At 51.8% G+C, this 18,021-nt stretch overlaps 2 protein-coding genes across 7 annotated transcripts in view; one reads left to right on the forward strand and one right to left on the reverse strand.

Moving 5' to 3' along the window:
• Nucleotides 1-7,600: 7,600 nt before the first annotated feature.
• LOC116632822 overlaps nucleotides 7,601-18,021 on the forward strand; it is a 32,721-nt gene continuing 22,300 nt past the window's right edge. The window contains exons 1-2 of one of the 6 annotated variants that reach the window (XM_032404773.1): nucleotides 7,601-7,864; nucleotides 9,269-9,431. In XM_032404773.1, coding sequence (XP_032260664.1) covers nucleotides 7,841-7,864; nucleotides 9,269-9,431 — 187 coding nt within the window. In that variant the 5' untranslated portion in view covers nucleotides 7,601-7,840. Of the gene's footprint in view, nucleotides 7,865-8,299; nucleotides 15,743-18,021 lie in introns of those variants that run through there. The other 5 variants (XR_004299500.1, XR_004299502.1, XR_004299501.1 and 2 more) reach the window with 5 other exon arrangements.
• The window catches only part of ZFHX2 (zinc finger homeobox 2), a 28,569-nt gene continuing 27,139 nt past the window's right edge, over nucleotides 16,592-18,021 (reverse strand). Inside the window, exon 10 of the mRNA XM_032404771.1 lies at nucleotides 16,592-17,782. Coding sequence (XP_032260662.1) covers nucleotides 16,803-17,782 — 980 coding nt within the window. The 3' untranslated portion in view covers nucleotides 16,592-16,802. The remainder of the gene's footprint in view (nucleotides 17,783-18,021) is intronic.

The following is an 18,021-nucleotide window of genomic DNA, read 5'->3' on the forward strand; positions in this document are numbered from 1 at the left end:
ATAAATAAAATCTTAAAAAAAAAAAACTTTAAAAAAATCTGCTTGATGGGTGTGTCCACCTCGATGATCTAAACAAACTTTATTTTATTTTATTTTATTTTTTTAAAGATTTTATTTATTTATTTGACAGAGAGAGAGACAGCTAGAGAGGGAACACAAGCAGGGGGAGTGGGAGAGGAAGAAGCAGGCTCCCTGCTGAGCAGGGAGCCCAATTTGGGGCTTGATCCCAGGACCCTGGGACCACGACCTGAGCTGAAAGCAGACTCTTAACGACTGAGCCATCCAGGCGCCCGTAAACAAACTTTATTTTAGCTTGACTTCTAACTTCAGACTTTTAGCTTAATTTCTAAAGCTAACTCCATTATTTCCCCACCAAATCTACTTTTATTCACTCTCCTAGTAGGTGATTCCATTCTCTTCCTGATCACCAAACATGGGACCTGAGCGTCTTCCGGCATCTTTTTCTTCACTCATCCTTATATACCACCAGTTAAGAAAAGCTAATCTTAACTTCCCTTTCCTTTTTTTTTTTTTTAAGATTTATTTATTTATTTGACAAAAAGAGAGGGAGGGAGAACACAAGCAGGGGGAACGGCAGAGGGAGAAGGAGAAGCAGGCCCCCCACTGAGCAGGGAGCCCGATGCGGGCTTGATCCCAAGACGCTGGGATCATGACCTGAGCCGAAGGCAGACGCTTAACCAACTGAGCCACCCAGGCGCCCCTTAACTTCCCTTTCCTATTACCACTGTTTCTGCTCAGTTTCTAGTCACCTCTGACCTCAACCAGCCACAGCCTCCTGTTATCCCTGCCTCTGGTTTCATCCCCATTCGAATCTAGCCTCTGATGAGCCACCAAAGTCATCTCTCTGAAGCACAAATTTTACCATCATTCCCCTGCTTAAATCTTTCCATTTCTCTTGATAGCCTTCAGGATAATGTTTCCATATGCAGAAGGGGTATAGGTGGTATATATATGTGAAGGCCCTTTCTGCTCTGCCTTCTGCATATCTTTGCCTTATACTTTATACTGTGTAACAACAATCTGCTCATAGTTCCTTGTGTTCATTAACTGAATGATAGTGAAATATATAAACATGAGACCCCCTGGACTCGAAGTATCCCAGGCTCAAAGCTTCTAGAATAGGATGCTAGGGAATCAACTTAGCTAGAGGGCCTAAAAGTTCCTCTAACTGAGGGTGTGTGTAAATCCCACTGACTTTTCTGTTCTTGGTTTTGTGGTGAAGAACTCACATTCCAGCACTGCCCTGGGATTCAGGAGACTTAGACCTAGTCTTGAATCTTTCACTTAGAGCAACTCCCATCCCATCTCTAGGCCCAGAATCAGTGGGTGAGCCAGGTAGTTAGGAGAATGGGCTCTGGAGCCCAGGCTGCCTGACTGGAACTCCATCTACTCCTCTCAAAGCTGACCTCTCCTTGCCTCAGTTTCTCCATCTGTAGAATGAGTATAATGATAGTCCCTATCTCAGAGTTGTTTAATTAGATGAGTTAACATAATGCCTGATACAGAGGAAGTGCTAAGTAAATGTTGGTTTCTATTATTATTATTACCGTTGAAGGAAATCTAGTTGGCCTCGAGAGACCTCCGGATGACAGACAATTACAAGATTAACCTAGTGGAGGTGCGGGGGACCCAGGGCTCCTTTTTAGTTGTCCTGGGATTAAATTATGTCTGAGTAACTCAGTCTTCCATGTCTATGGAATGGGCAGAAATAATGCTTGCCTTTAGCAAGTTTCCCAAAAAGTGGAAGAGCCAAAGAAGAAAGAGAAAGAAGACCTAATGGGTGTGTTCCCCATCCCTTTTTGCTTCCTCTACCTAGATGCCTTTACAACTAGGCTCCCAGAGCCCTCATCTTGCTCCTAGAACCCGGGGACAGCCATGATACCCCTTCTTGCTGCTGGCTTATTCCCATTGTTCCAAGCTTCTAATCTTAGAGGATCCAGGAACCTCTGTGCTAAGATTTAATTGATGGTAATTGTGTCATCCTTTTGGGAACATCTGCTTAACAGTCGCCCTTCCCAGACAGGCAGAGTTGCTCCAAGGAGTAGTGTCCTTGATGATGGGAAGGTTGAGTACCCTTCAGTTCTGTCCATTAGAGCCTGTCTGGGCAATAGTCTATGTTGGGTCTGGCACTTGGAAGCACTCCAACTGAGCTGAGGCCTAGGCCACTCCCCTGGCTTATGCTAGATTTCCCCATATAAAATGGACAGACTTCCATCAGTCTAGACATGCTCATTTTCATCAGTTTACTTTCCAAGATGAGATATTTAAACTTAGCACCTAATGGCCAAAGAGCCTGTCAAAAATAGAAAGTACAGAGTCAGGACACTCTGGGACATGGCCTTACCCATGAGACATGCTTCACCTTAGCTCCACACTGCCGCTCTCCTCTACTTCCTCGTTTTTTCCCCCAGATTTCTCCAAGGGCTATCTTAAATTTTTGTAGCTCTGACGGAAAGAAAATGGCAAGTCCACTGCACAGATCCATTACTTTTGGTCCTCGTCCTGTGCAGAGCCACATACTGGAGTTAGGTAGAAGCAGAGAAGAGAGAGCAATAAGGTTCATGTAATAAGTCTGCTAGCTCTCTGTCCGTACCAGAGATCCTCATGGTGTGGCCCAAACAACACCTGTCATTACAGTCACCTTGAGGATTGGGGAGAGTCTTTAAAAATGCATATTTCTGGGTCCTTCCACATTTAATTGAATCAGTCTCTGGAAGGTAGTCTGCTAGTAAGTGTTAATAAGCTTATCGGGTGAGTCTTAGGCCTACTCAGGTTGGAGGATCATGGTGTTAGAGATTGGGCTTTTAAGTCTGGGATGGCCTGAGAGGGACACTGAAGTCTGGAGGAGGGCTAAATGACCTGATTGAATGCAAGTCAGGCAGGTGCTTGGGGTTCAGCAGTAAACATCCCACTTAAATATCCAGGTTTTCCTGAGTGGCATGTTCTTCAGGCTGTGATGGGGATGGAGGAGGACATGGGGCATCCACCAGCCATCCTGCCAGAAGGGGGAGAGCACTGAAATGGCAAACCATCTCTCCCTGCCCCCAGCCCCAAATGCAGAAGTAGGCAGGTGGGTCTGACCAAAACATGAACCATTCTAACCTTAGCTTCATTTGTTCAGCAAATATTTATTGAGCACCTACCTTCTATGTGTTGGGCATTGTTATTGGTGTTTGGGATATATTCATGAATAAAGCAAATATCCCTACTCTGGTGGAGTTTACATGCCAGAGGTAAGAAATAGAAAATAAACAATAAACATTATGTAAATAAGTCAATTATATGTTAGGAGGTAATAGATGCAATGGAAGAAAAGAGTAGAGCAGGGTAAAGGGGCTGGGTGGGGACAAGCATCAGTACTAAGTAGGGCAGTCAGGTAGGCCTCCTGGGCAAAGAGCAGGAGGAGGGCAGGGAGCTGGCTATGCATCTGTCTGAGGAGATGCATACCAGCACAGAGAACAGAGAGTACAAAGGCCCTGGGGGGTGTAGAGCAGATCTGGTTTAATCTTAAGTCTGGGGCTCAACGTCTTAAACCATTTTCCTAGAAAACTTACTCCCATGACCCTATTTCTGTGAGGGTGCTCAGGACCTAAAAGAAATACGACAGTAACTTTAGAAGACGTGCTAAGCTGCCGTATTAGAGAAGGTTAGTGCTGGACTGAAGTGTAGGCACCTTCCCTTCTCTTTCATGTGAATAGGGGGAAGTGAAGTGCCATCGAAGGTGTGGCAGAGATGGGACTAGACTATAGGCCCCCTTCCTGTTAGATTTTTCTGGGCAGTTTTGTTTCAGATTAACCCTCCAGAAGGACAGGTCAGGACAGAGCCTGAAGGGTCAGAGTAGGCTGGTTTGTGTTGGGGGCTGTAGAAGTGGTGGGCTCTGAGGACTTCATCTTCCCCAAGATTTCTGGGCCCCTTTGCTTTTCCCTCTGCCGCCCCCCGCCACCCCCCCCGCCCGCCCCACCAGGGCCATCACTAACCAGTATCTCCCTCTTTGCTGCTAATGGTGGAGGCTTAGGGAGTGGCTGTCAAGGAGAGTGATGGTTCTAGAAGACAATATACAGTTTATGAATATTGAATTTTGGAGCTCGCCTCTGCCGCCACCGTTGTAGGGAGCCAGCCAGGCTTGGCAATGTTATTTGATAATAGAATAATCATCATTTATATCGCAGCTCTGGAGAGCCTCTGCTACTGACAGTGGCTCAGGCCCTGGCTGTTCGGGAAGTATAACAGGCTCTAGCAGGGAGAGTGAACCGGGTTGAAATCCCTGACCCTAGAGAGCTGGAGTTTGGCCTCTGTCACCGACCACTGAGAGGGGGGTAATTTAGCAGAGATGACACCCAATAATAAAAGCAGCCCTGAAATACTTTCTTTAAAAAATGTGTCCTGTGGGCGCCTGGGTGGCTCAGTTGGTTAAGAGACTGCCTTCGGCTCAGGTCATGATCCTGCAGTCCCAGGATCGAGTCCCGCATCGGGCTCCCTGCTCAGCGGGGAGTCTGCTTCTCCCTCTGACCCTCCCCCGTCTCATGCTCTCTCATCTCATTCTCTCAAATAAATAAATAAAATCTTAAAAAAAAAAAAAAATGTGTCCTGTGAGAACATCTAGGTTTACCTCTGGCTCTCTAGTTGGGTAGTTGACTCCACTTTGTCCTCCCTTTATTGGGTGGTTCCTCAGCTAGAGGTGTAGTTAGCAGGTGGACAGTGGGTCACACTCTGACATGGCTCTGTCACGTGCCAGAGGGCTGTCCCATCAGAAACACGGGAAGGAAGGAGGAAATGGGGTCAGCTGGCACATGCATAGACTTTTAAAGATCCAAAGGAAGGACCTCATCATTCCTGGATCTTTGGATATAAATCTCTTTGGCAAATCAAACTTGTATTTCAAAGCTATTCTCCCTTTAAAATGGGGTGGTGAGTTATCTTGTGAAGAGAGTCATCATTCTTATGAAGTTGTCAGGGGGTTACCCATGGGGGAGTGTGGGTGGAAAGTGGGGCTGGCTCACACAGTAGGACCCAGAAAGCAAAAAATATTCGGTAATGTTCTTCAACTTTGAAATAAGCTAGACTCCCACCTTTCTCCATTGTTTCTAAGTTCCCCAAAGGGCCTTGAGAGAAAAGAGGGGCTCACACTGTGGCGGGAGGATGGATGTTCAGAAGCTCAGAGAGGCTGTGGGCCCCAGGATGTCTCTGAAACTGGCTCCAGGGCCTCCTCACTGGTGAGTCAGGTGTCCCTCCAGCTCGAAGACAGCCTATCCTCTCGAGGACTCTGATGGAGAGGTTAAGGGACCTCAGGGACTCCAGACGCCAAAGTGAGGACAGGCAAAGGGAAGGTTGCTAGGAATACAGCAGGAGATGTCCCAGGAGGCATTTGAGGTTTCTTGACCAGAAGGAGATTGAGGTCATGGGGGAGTAGAAGCTTTGGCTTGAAACCAATAGTATATAGTGGGGGGCAGGGATGGGGGCACCCTAGAAGACAAGTCCTGAATCCATGGTATCAGAAACACTTAGGAGCTTTTGTGGAACACAAACTCCTGCCCCCATCCCCACTTCCACAGGAAGACAGAATAGACTCTCCAGAGGCAGGGAGAGGCTGCAGGGTTCCAAAGGTGGGGATGAAGACAGAGGGCAGTGGTGGTAAAGAACAGGCCCGGGCCTCCGTCCACAGAGGGAAGGGGTCTGGGTGAAGCTCTTTAAGAGCATAGGTAACTGATAAATCCCATGTCAGCCTGGTCCCAGACTTTTAAGTCTTTGCCTATTTTAGAGGTCGGGAAATCCCTGTCCTGATGTCAGTGCTATCATCTAGTGGCTCTGTGACCTTGGGCAAATCACTTCACCTTTCTGAGTCTCAGTTGCTTCTACTATAAAATCAAATGGTTACTAAGGTCTCTCTCCAGCTCTTAAAAATATAGGTCTGTGGTTCTAAAGATTGTTATGGCTGGTGTATTCCATTCAGAAGACCAGAGCCTGGGTGCTATTCCTTTATTTGTGGACTATTAGGAGGCAGCTGACCTGGGGCCAGCTAGTCTGTCGGCCAGCTTTCAGGCCACAACCACACCTGATCACTTAAGAGAGCTTTCCCCAAACTGGAACACTGCTTCTGTGTGAGTAAAATTAATTAAATTAGAAAATATAAAAATGGGGGTTCCATGGCCCAATGAGTTTGAGTGTCTGTGGGTTAAACACATTCAACATTTTCTTTTTTCACAGGACTTCTCAGAGCCTTAACACACCATTATGCATTTTGAATCTCTTAGAGGGGGAATAAACAGAATTTCCCAAACAAATCTGATCATGGAATCCATTTTTCTAAGGAACAGCCCATCAGATTAGTGTTTCATAGAGCACCCGCAGAAAGAAGTTTCCCTACACTGGCATCTCTCTTTCTCTAAAAACAGTAACAATTGCAAGTCAGGTGGCCCTTACTCTTTCTACAAAGGTCACAAATTCTTGACCTTCGAGGTGGGTAGGAGTGTTTCTACTCTTCCTACTCTGGAATCCCAAAGGCAGGCAATCTTTTATCACAGTCTCCCTAGCGCAGCCTTGCAGGCGGTGCCAATGGTTTTTTGCTAATTGCTATTGAATTCCCATTGAATGGACACCCCTCAGGGTTCCCCATATTAGTCCCCATGCCTCCCTGCAGCAGATGCTCACAGATTGTCCCCTTCACCTTGACAGAGAGGTAGAGAAAGACAAGTCAACATGGGCTTCTCTGAGCCCAGAGCTTCCTCTGGGTGGTGACCTGGTCTAAGGATCATTGTGGCTGGATTGACAGGTAGTAGCTGTTGACTCTGGTTTGGAGTTGATTTTCTGTAAGAAACGGAAAGAAAGCTGCTGGAGTCCCCCACCTAAGGAGTATATACGTCGTGGGATGGAAGGTAAGCTTGAGGAGGAGGAGTTGGCTGTCTTATTTGGGCAGGAAGGGCTGGGTTGCACTCCCTTGGACTCTGTTTTTACACCCCATTTTCCACACGCATGTCTCATCACTCTACCCTCTTTCTCCTTCGTCCTTCTTTTGGGTTCTTTCCGTCTCCCCCCTGCTCTTCTAAGCAGACAGGCTCTCCTTCCTCTTCCCCCATCCCAATCTCCCAATCCCCTCTTCACACCCCCGCTGCCCTCCCAGCCTGGCAGCCTGCCCTGTAGGAATGTTAATTAGCATTCATGATTTAATTAATTCAGTAGCTAATTAATGATGGGGGGTGGAGAGCTGGGGTGCAGGGGAGCTAGGGGCTGGAGGTGGCAAGGAGAAAGCGGAGGCTGCAGAAGGCATCGCAGATGGCGGTGTGGTGGCTGGCACGGTGCCCACCGCCATGGATGCAGACACTCACGCGCACGCACACGTACACACACACGCACGCACACACCAAAAAAAAGGAAAGGGTGATCGAGGAATAAAATCAAAAGCAGGGAGAGAAGGGCACAGGGGCCCTGGGAACTGGGGGTGGGGAAGGCTCTAGATCTATTTGAATCTGCTCCGGAAGTGGAAGAGGAGAAAAAAAAGAAACCACCACAGGCGCAGAGAGAGGAGAGAGCTCTCCCGATACCCCAGCCCACCCCCAGCCCACCCCAGCCACCCCTCCTCCCTGGCATGGGATTCATGGGCACCAGCTGAGGACAGGGTCCCCTCCCTCTGCTTTCCATAAATATTGGCACCAAGGACCCAGGCTCAGAAGGACGGGACATTCTCAAAGAAAATTGTGGGGTTTTTTTTTAAGTTCCTTTTTACAATATATGTGTATATATATTTTTAAAGCATTGCACCTGTTTTGGTATGAGGGCGAAGGCGAGTGAAAGAAGGTGACCGAGCCAGGAGGAGAGAGCACAGATGGCTTGGTGGTGGTATGGTGTGGTGAGTTGTGGGGAGGAGGCGAAGGGGTCTGGCAGAGGTTGGGGGTGGGCGGAATGAGGACCCTGTTTTCTTTTCGGTGTGCTGTGGATGAAGGAGAGAGAGAGAGAGAAAGGGGGTGGGGAGAGAAGCGAGACAGATGGCAGAGTGGAGAGGCGGCAGCCAGTGCCGGCACGGCCCAGCCTGGGCGGACCCAGCCCCCCCTACCCCCTCACCCCCCACCCCCCGCCTGCCAGCTTTCCAAATGCCACCCTTCCCCCATCCTCCCCTCTCCCCATCCCCCCAGCTTGGCACTGATCTCCAAGAGGGAGGGAGGGAGGCTGGGCAAAGAGCATCTGTTCCCTCCATTCTCCCAGCTCTATCGGCTGCCAACCTAGGGCCATCGTCTGCCTTCATCACCCCTCCGCCCGCCTGCCCGCCCGCCTACCCACCCAATCCCAAACGGGTGCTGGATCAGGTGCCGAATCGGGCTGCCTCCTCGGGTATACCCGTCACTATGCATTGCTGTGTGTCTGCCACCGCTGCCTGGCACTCGTGGGGCCGTGTGCGTGTACGTGTGTGTGTGTGCGCGTGTACATGTACGCAGAAGCGCGTGCTGTATGTGAGCCTCCTGGGCACGGGTGGGGGTTGGCACTGCGCTGGCCAATCTAGTGTCCAACCAGGAGGACAGAGGGATGGAGTGGCAGAAGGAGGGGAGAGGGTCGGGGCCCGGGAGGGCAGAAGCAAGTGCATGGGTTGCTTCGTGCTGCCTGCTTCCAGGCGTGGGCACTGCAGCTGCCACCCTTGTGCCCGCAGAGATGGGAGGAGTCGGGTGGGGGTGGGGCAGCAGGAGCCCCGGGGCTCTGAGAGGAGGACCGCTGCCCTGGAGCCATTGGCATCACCCCCGTCAGGCCGGTGCCCGAGCTGGCGCCTTGGGAACAGGGGCCCCAGGAGGCAGAGAGGAGGGGCAGGGGTATGCTAATGATGTCGCTGTCCCTCTGGAGCTCAGCTCTGAGAAACGGTGGGACTAGGGGGTAGTCAGCCTTCTTCCGGTCTGGGAAAGTAAAGTGGGGGAAAGAGTAGCCAGGGAAGTGCCCAGAAAGTGTCTAAGAGCCAGGACGAGGGACTGTGCCACTGCTCCCTGGGGAGAGCTCCTCGGGGCCGGCAGTCCGGCCCTACATGAAAAGCAGGGAGACATGGGCGTGAGGCCGTGGGTGCTGGCGCTGCCTGAGGAGCCGGGCACAGGCTCTGGCATTGTGTGGAATGGAGGAGGGTGGCCGTGCCTCTTGCCAATCTGCTTGAGAGGGTGGCTGTGCCAGGGGTGCGAAGGGAGGTGAGATGTTGGAGAGTGTGTGTGTGTGTGTGTGTGTGAGTTGTTTGGGAGAACAGACTTTTTTCTGCCAGGGCCTCCTTCCTGTTCCCTCTTAGGCATGGGGAGTGGAGCAGCAGAGGGAGAGAGGCATGAGGACACAAAGGAGGAAGCGCGCCATTGCCAAGACCCCAAGGAAGAAGGATGGAGAACGCTGGCAGTCCTGTCTGGCCCCCGGCCAGTTTCCTGCTGAAGATGGCCAGCTCCTCTTGCCTGGTCTGCGTATGTCCCTGCGCGAGCGTGCTGAGGGCGGGGGTGGGGCCTGCTTGCTGAGCTCCGATCTAGAATGGGAAGGGCACCTTTCTGGGGATCCCATTTGGACTTTGCACTCTAACAAGTGAGGTATCTGATTTTCTCCCTGGTGCCTTCCTCTCCTCCCCCTCCCTCCCCTCCACCCCTCTTTCATCTCTCTATCACCATCTGGGTCCTACTGCTTGGCACCCAACCAGCTAGATGCCGCCACGCTTGGCGGTGCTGCACTGGCACGTGAACAGCGTCTCAGATCCTGGCACTGCGGCAAACCCAAAGCCGCCAGACATGCTCACGACCGCCACTTGGCGGCAGAGAGAGAGGGGGCGGCGCACACAGGCAGGCCGGGCATCAGGCGGAGCTCTGGGTTGGGGGGTGGCACGAGACGGGACCCTCAACAGCTCGCTGCATCAGTACTCCAGCCAACCCCAACTAGACACCCCCCGCCCTCCTACCTCACTGCCCCCGGGAAAGGGAGTCAGCTGCTACCACACTCAGTGTGTGAGCAGCTATCGCGAGGGAAGCTGGAGCACACAGGGACAAGGGCACAGGCAAGAAGCCAAATCCAAGGCTCCAGGCCAGTGACCTGTACACCTCTCTGGGCAGTGGGGACAGAAAAAAATACTGTCAGGGTGAATGAGAGCTGGAGAGAGGCCAGCCAGCTGTGTTGTCACAAAGCCAGTGCCAGAAGAGATTGGAAGAGAAGTGGGAAGGAGGGACCCTCCAGCCTTGCTGCTGGGTAGTGGGGTGGTTTGCGCCTGTATGCATTTCATCTGCCTTGTGATTGGCTGAGCTGTGGTTGAGATGAATCAGTTCTTTCTCCCTTGTTAGAAGGCCCATATTCAATAACAGTCCTAGAAAAATGAAGAGGTGCTCTAGGCCTAGAGAGGTAGGCAGGTATAAGGAAGACAAAGGCACCTGGGACTTGTCCTTCCAGAAAGACTGTTAGGGGAGATACAGTGTTTCGGAATTTCTCAATGGCACCCCAGTTAGGTAGAATTTGGATAAATATCCATGTCTTTGAAGTCCACCCCTGGAAGGGAAACCACAAATCAGCAATAAGCCCTCATAAAAAGGAAGGCTCTTAGGAGGGGAGTCCCCAGCATCTGTGATGACAGAGACCACCCCTATGCCTTCAGGGGCAGTGCCCTTGGCAGTGCCACAAAACTGGACCTTGGGCCTCCATCTGGAAGAACTTCTAGTAGGATGGGCTTTCCTTCCTAGCCAGAAGCCGTGGATTAGTAACTAGGAAGATACTCAGGTAGAAGATTTGGCTCTGGGTGATGTTGAGGGAGACTGGGTGGCTCTGATGGAGGATAGGACCTGCCCAGAGGGAAGTCAAGCCATAGCCGTGCTGGACTGAGCTGCTTAGGGTTGGGGGAGCTCTGGTTTCAGCATTTCTGGAAGTGGATGCCAACTTCAGAAGAGGGGAGATGGTTTCCACAGCAGAGGAAAAAGCAGGGAGACACTCAGCCAAATGGGTGAGTGGACAATGTTTCTTTTCTCCTGTTCAAGAACAGCCAATGTAAGCAGAAGACACGGTCAGATTTCCCAGATGGCGGAGGTGGGGGTGAAGGCAGAGTAATGAAGAAGACAAACCTGAGGTGATGCTAGGCCCCTGGTGGTACCCCCTGGTGGAGCAGGGTTGGGCCTGGGTGCTGGAGAGCGAGGGGGCAGGTCACAGATGTATATGGGCTGAGCAGCCCAAATCAGGGGTTCTTGAACTCCAGAGAGCATGGGATCACTTCAGGAGTTTCTGATTCAGCGAATCTGAAGTGTGGTTCAGAAATGTGCATTTTAAGCCAGCACTCGGGTGACCGCGCTGCAGGTAGACAGAACTTTGAGATACTGTTCTAAGATGCGGCAGTCACGGTAGGACAGTTAACCTAGTCTGATTTCTCTAGGCCTGTGCATCTTTCTTCTTCCTCCCCAACCACAGGCATGTCTTATGCTGTCATGCCTGTGGTCTGTGTGTTGTGAGATGGGTGTCAGTGTGTTGTGGGTAGGAGCAGTTGGACAGATTGTGAGGTCAAATCAGGCAGATTTAGCTTGTCAGAACCATGCCTCTCGCCTTACGGAACACTTCCAAATTCTGATGGTTGGCTGCCCTGTGTTTTTGAAGCTTCACCACTGAGAACCACTAGGTTAGGAGCACAGCCGGGAGATGGCTCTCTGTGGTCCAGTAAGATTTGTGTGGATTCTGTAGCTCGGTACAGGATGAGTCCTAATTGTACTTCTTCTTGGAGACAGGTCTGGGTCCTGGGTAGTGGAAGGAGGGGTGGACAGAGTACAGGGCCTAGCCTACTGTGGATACCTAGCAAGATGCAAATGAGGCTGTTGTTTGAGCACTTGGTGGGAATGAGCACAGCGTGGGTCAGTCAAGTCCAGTTGAAAAGCCATGGTATGAGGTTGGATATCAGGGAAGGACTGTGGATGTAGGGCATGCTGAGTTCCTACTGATTACCTCTTCCAGTGTTTTAGTCATTGTTTGTGTAAAAGTGTGTGTGTGGTGGTTGGTAAGATTAAGAGTCAACCCCAGGGGGGCGCCTGGCTGGCTCAGTTCGTGGAGCATCTGACTTTTGAACTTGGGGTCATGAGTTTGAGTCCCACGTTGGGTGTAGAGATTACTTAAAAAAAAAAAAAAGTCAATACTGGGTCACCTTTCCCCATCACCTTCCTTCTGGTCCACTTAAAATCAGCCTGCTTCCACACTAGTTTCTAACCAGACACCTCTCTGTGGCTGGAGAGCTGCAGGAAACACCAGGCTCAGACTACTGACAGGGAACAATGCCATTTACCCCTTGCCTATCCTTTGTGTGGAAGGTTGTCTGGGCCCTCTGTATGATGGAGAATGACAGGGTGGGTCCTCACCTAATTTCACGTTCCTCCCATAAAGTATAGTCTCGCCCTGGAGGCTTTCCCTGGGGATCACTTCCCATCTTTCTCCAGACTTTATGAACCACGGTCTAGATCTTCTATGAATGTCCTCTGGTTTTTCTTTCATCTGCCCTTTTCACAAGGTATCCAAGCTATAGTCCTGCAGACTGGGTCTGTAGCCCTTCTTGTAGAAAGGGCCTCCTTGGCATTGGAGCATTTCTTCCTTAGTCCTCAAGGACATCCTCGGGGCTTACAAGTTTCTCACTAGTTGCTCCCAGCTGGTGGGTTGAGCTCCTCACTGCAGCCTAAAGAGAAAGGCCCTATAACACAGGGTCCCAGCCCGGTTTATTCCTGTTTCCAGGAGTTTTCCCAAAAGTTTCCTCCTGGTTTCTCTTCTACCTCTCCTCTCCCCAGTGTCACAATGCAGAGGAATGGAAGGTCCTTTCCCCATGGATTGCAACATTTGGTCACCCTTCCTGATGTAATAGGTTACATTTCCCCTGACTGTTTATAAGTTATTCTCACCTACTGTTGGATGTGAAGAAAATGAATATGTCCTGGAGGCTGGTTGTACTTATGGGAAGTGTAGGTGATAGGGCTGGGGGCATATCCCTTGCGCCTCTGTACCCATGGGGCCCATCCTTGCTGGCATGTGTGTATCCCCATAGCTCTCTCTGCCTGGCCCTGCTGGTTGCTGACAGTGTGCGTGCTTGTTTCATTGGGGCAGTTATATACACAGAGCTCTGTATTTCAGGTGTGAATTTCTATACAGGGATGAATGTTTGGATGAGAAAATGTGCCTTAAAGCAACCAGGCTAGTGGAGGTTTGGGGAATTGGTGATCTGTAAGCCCTATAAGTGGCTAAGGAACAAATAGAAGGAAATTAACAGATAGAAGGAATTAAGCAGATGGGTGCTACTGGGTCTGGAATACTTGGCTTTCTTGGTTCTTGTGCATGCTTCTGTAATGTAGAAAGGGCTAGAGGGTTGAGGGAAGAAGGGTTTCTTTTTGTGGCTCTACTGCAGACTGCCCCATTCGGCTGCTGCAGCTTTAGATTTTCTCATATTCTTCCAGAAGACTCTGAGTTTTGTTCCTAGTTGAGAATGGGGTACCTGAAGCCGTCGCCACACTGATTCTGGTTTAGTGCAAAAACAGCCAAGCTCCCTTCCACCTCCTGTCTCCTGGTACTGATCCTAGCAGTAAGTAGGCTAGGCCAGAATTTGGATGCCTTAGGGCCCATGTATGTCAGAAACCCTAGGCCTTTGCTCCAGGCTGTGGAAGACCAATATTAGGAGCCATGGATTTAAGCTCACTTTAGGGTTGTTGGGGTGGGGCCTGTATTTCAAGATAGATGTTGATGTGCCAGGCGTTTTAAGTTGGGTCTCCTCCTCAGGAGAAGCAACAGGGTTTACCCAGGGTGACCTGGTGTTCGCCTCTAGCATTCTGCATAGGGCCTGATGACCTGGCCTTCCTTCCACCAGAACAGCCCACTGAGCATTTCTGAAGCAGGAGCAGAGCTGTGGGGACTTCTGGTCTAAGAATGGGATTGGGGAGGAAGGCTTCCAGTCACTGGGAACATGGAGTGGCAGACCTGACTCCACAGTCAGCCAGACTCTTATTTCTCAAGTTACAGGGCTCCTGGTAAGGACAGTGGCTTAGAATCAGCTCCTGTCCCCTGCTGTGCATGTACACGATGTCTCTAGACCAGGGTGTCCCCATGTAAGGGAACAGGCCGGAGGGCAGGAGGAGGCAGAGGAGGGATTTCTGGCTATGTTAACTCCTGGTAAAAATATTCACAGTTCAAACAACAGCCAATCTGTCCTGGTTGTAAACTCCTAAAAATGTACACCACCACGCCTCTAATCATCCCCTACCAGGCGTTTGCCCCAGTTTTCTTTAAAATGTTTCCTCTTTCCCTCCTATCTTTCTTTCTAATTTTTGTTTTGTTTTCAACTTTCACACACAAATCACATTCCCTGAAAGCACAGAGTGAAAAAGCTTCTTTCCCCCTACACGTGCTGCTAAGAAAATAGTCTTATACACAGAGTTTCAATGGGAAAAGAAAAGGATAGGAAGGGAGGGACAGAGGAGAGGCTGAGAGGCAGGAAGTGTGGTGGCAAGAGCGAGCACCAGCATGGCAGGGCCTGCATTTATAACTGGCATCACTGAAGGACTGCTTCCCCCCTTCCCTGGTTGGCTAGAGTTGGAGCTCTTAATTTGAGATATGGATTGGATCAGAAGTGAGGTTCACAGAACATGTGGGCACTAGGGACTCGGCGATTTTCCCATCTTTTCGGCACATAAGTCTCTGCTTCGGTATTAACATGTTCATGGGCAGAGTGACAGGCCAGGAAGTGGAAATCCCAGGGCTGACTGAACTGTGTGCGCATATTAAATGGATGATGGTAGTGGAAGAAGCCCTAAAGGAGAAAGTCTGCAAGGAGAATACCTTGAGAGGGGACCCCCCCGCCCCGCCACCCCCGCCCAAGCCTGGGCAAGGGCGGTAGCAGAAACTGGAGGACTGGGAGCTTTTGCAGGCTTTTCTTTGCTGAAATAAAACACCTGCTTTTCTACCTTGTGCCACTTTAGCTGGGCTTTGGGGTCACCACCTGATGCTGGCAGAAACAATGAGGTTAGAGGTGGGGAACCCTCTTCTAGCTCATTCCTTTCATTGGTTTCCCTTGGTGATAGCACTCTGTCAGAGATTCGCCTTGTGCTTCGGTCATTGCCTTGCCCACCCACCCCCTGAGCTGTCCTCAGCTCCAGAGCCCCAGGGCCCTCCCAGACAGCCTCTGACTCTTTGGGTGGTGCCCCCAGCAGCTGCTGCTTACTGGTGGGAGGAAGGGCAAGGGCAGAGGAGGGAAGAACACAGGTGCGGAACAAGGGTCCCTGCAAAGGCAAGGATTTCAAGTGACCAGGAATGTGAAGGGGCCACTGGACATGGAAATAGAAGTTGGGGTTTGTGAAAGAAGTGAATGGGAGGAAATAGTGGTTAGCTGCAGGAAAGGGAAGTATACCCAAGATTCAGAAACCACACAGTCCTGTCCACCCCTTTCTTCCTGGGACCGCCAAGATGTTTGACAACACTGACTTTTCTAACTAGCGGCTGGGAACAAAGGGGTGTTAGCAGTCCTGATACTCAACTCAGGGGGCAAAGGTAGGTCCCTCCCCAGTCTCCAGGCTCTCCTCCCCATGGCCAGCCCCGGCTTTGGAAGCTGGGTACGGCCAGCGCCAGGCTGCATGGCTTTCTGTCCCAAGGATCACCATACCCATGCAAGGACTTAAAGCCATTTGCTCTTTCCAAGACTAGCGGTTTAAAGAAACCCTTAACGTGAGGGGAAAGAGACACAAACAGGAAAACAAACAAACACTTGTTTGATGGGAGAGTTTGCAGTTTTTTTTCTGTATTTTCCAAGTTTATGTTTTACTTTAGTTCATTCCTCTGTCTCCATCTCTCTCCCGTGCACATGTGCGTGCGTGCTCGCTCTCTCTTTTTTTTTTGGTTGTGTGTGTGTTTCAGTTTTTTTAAAAGAACTTTGGATTTGCCGTTGGTGGGCAGTGCCGGTCCCAGAGGCTGGACCCCCACATGGCAGGGCTGGGACAAGGGGCGGGCCCACGGCTGCTGAAAGGATCTCTGTGTTTAAAGCCTTTGAGAATAAGTTACTGCAGTTCCCAGGGTGCAGGGTGGGGGTTGGCAGAGAGGTTCCTGGCGGCGGCTTCCCCTAGAGTCCAGGCCGCAGGGGCTCCTGGTCAGGCGAGGAGAGGGTTAGGAGGGAGGGGTGTGGGGAGAGTGAACTGAGCACTTCTCCCCCTGCCAACCTCCAGTTTGGTTAGAGTTTTGTGGGCTCCCTGCCCATCCCAGGCTCCAGCCTTGGGAGCCAACTGGGTATTTGGAAAGTTTGTGAGCTGTGTGGCGCTCTAGACAAGGGGGTAGGGAGAGAGAAGGGGGAGTAGCAGTTTGTTTTCCTTCCCCCTTCTTTGTCTTGGGTTTTCTTTTAACTTTCTTCTTTTCCTTTTTTTTTTTTTTTTGGTGTTTTCTCAGTCAGTGAACAGCATGGGCTGACATATGTGTGTTTGCGGGGGTTGACTGTGTTGGGGGATGAATCCAGTGGGAATAAGGTAGTGGAAGATGGATTCAAGGATAGACCTCGTGTGTGGTGGGCAGGGCAGAGATGAGCGGGCCGTCAGGATGATGAGATGGGTGTGCGCACAGACGTGGGGCAAGGAGCCGCAGAGGAGGAGCAGCGTGTCTGGGGGCCGGGCTGGGGGGGGGGGCAGGGGAGCGGAGGCAGGACTCTGCCGGAGGCGGGGCGTGTGAAGCCCACTGAGGGTGGGAACTGAAAGAGTCCCGTGAGGTGGGCGGGGCCGAGGGTCGGGGTGAGGGATGTGAGCTCCCACCAAACACCCCTTGGGGTAAGGGAGGGGGCCCTGAGGCCCTCCCCTCTCCCCCCATCTTGGTTTATCTGTTTATAAAGCTAGAAGTGTAGAGGTAGTAGTAGTTTTTGGGTTGGAGTCCGTGTGAGGTAATCTTGCTTCCTCTTTGGCAAAAGCCACAGCAGCCGTGGCGGCTGTGGCGGCGTTGGTGATGGTGATGGGTGGGCCCCCTGGGGGTGGGGCCGCCTTGCGCCGGTGGGCCGAGGAGCGCAGGTGGGAGGCCAGGGCTTCGTGCCCACTCAGCAGCACCTCACACGCCAGGCAGTGGTAGGTGCAGATGGGCACCCGCAGCGGGGGGGGCACAGAACCCCCAGGGCCCCGCCCAAAGAAGCAGAAGGATCTCTGGTGAGCCGTGGCTGGCGCCTCCCCATCAAATGCCGTCTTGCACTGGCGGCACAGATAGCGGTGGGTCACGTCCACGGTGGAGATGCCGGCGCTGCCTGACAGCAGCTCGTCAGCCTCCCCGGCCTCCCCCTCCCCTGGAGCAGCCAGTTCAGGAGGCTTTGGAGGCGCTGTGGCTGTGGGCTCAGGGGGCTGGGGTGGTGGCTGGAGGAGGGCGTTGGGGAGCAGTCCGATGAGGGTCTGAGGTATCATGGGGTTCATGGGAAATAGCCCCTTCTTCATGCCGTAGAGCTGTTGGAAGTAGGCCCCCTGCAACTGGGGGCCAAAGACAGCTGGTGGTGTCGCCCCCCCTGCGGGGGGCAATGGGAAGGGCAGGAATTGGCCCCCCAAGAGGGCTGGGACAGTAGCCTTCAGTGCTTTGAGGTTCTTGAGGGCGTCAGTGGAGGAGTTGGTGGGGGCTGCAACTGGCTTTCGCTCACCAGAGACCTTGTCCCCAGAGGGCTCAGGAGGGGGGCCTGGGGCAGGGTCAGCGGTGCCTGCTGGGGAGGTGTTAGTTTGCTCGGGCACAGGTCTCTGAGGTAAGGGGCAGCCTGGGCCAGCAGTCTGGACCACTGCGGTAGCAGGCAGGACTGAAGTGGCGAGGCCGAGGAGGCCAGAGGAGGCTGCAGGGCCTAGGAAGATGAAAGGAGTGATGAAGGATTAGCCACCTCCTGGCCTGTCATCCTTCCTGCTGTAGGCCACCTCCAGCCACACCCTCGCCCACTCCCACCACCTAGCTGCGACGCGCCCTTCCCTCCCTTCTCTCCCCCCGCCCCCAAGAGCCTGAAACTAAGGGAGGCCACCAGAGGCTGGAGGTGGGGAGAGTCAAGGAGGAAAAAGAGGGGCATGTCATTAGAGAGAGATGGCTCTC

This window comes from Phoca vitulina, unplaced genomic scaffold (assembly GCF_004348235.1).
Source record: "Phoca vitulina isolate PV1807 unplaced genomic scaffold, GSC_HSeal_1.0 scaffold7, whole genome shotgun sequence".
Classification (NCBI taxonomy): Eukaryota; Metazoa; Chordata; class Mammalia; order Carnivora; family Phocidae; genus Phoca; species Phoca vitulina.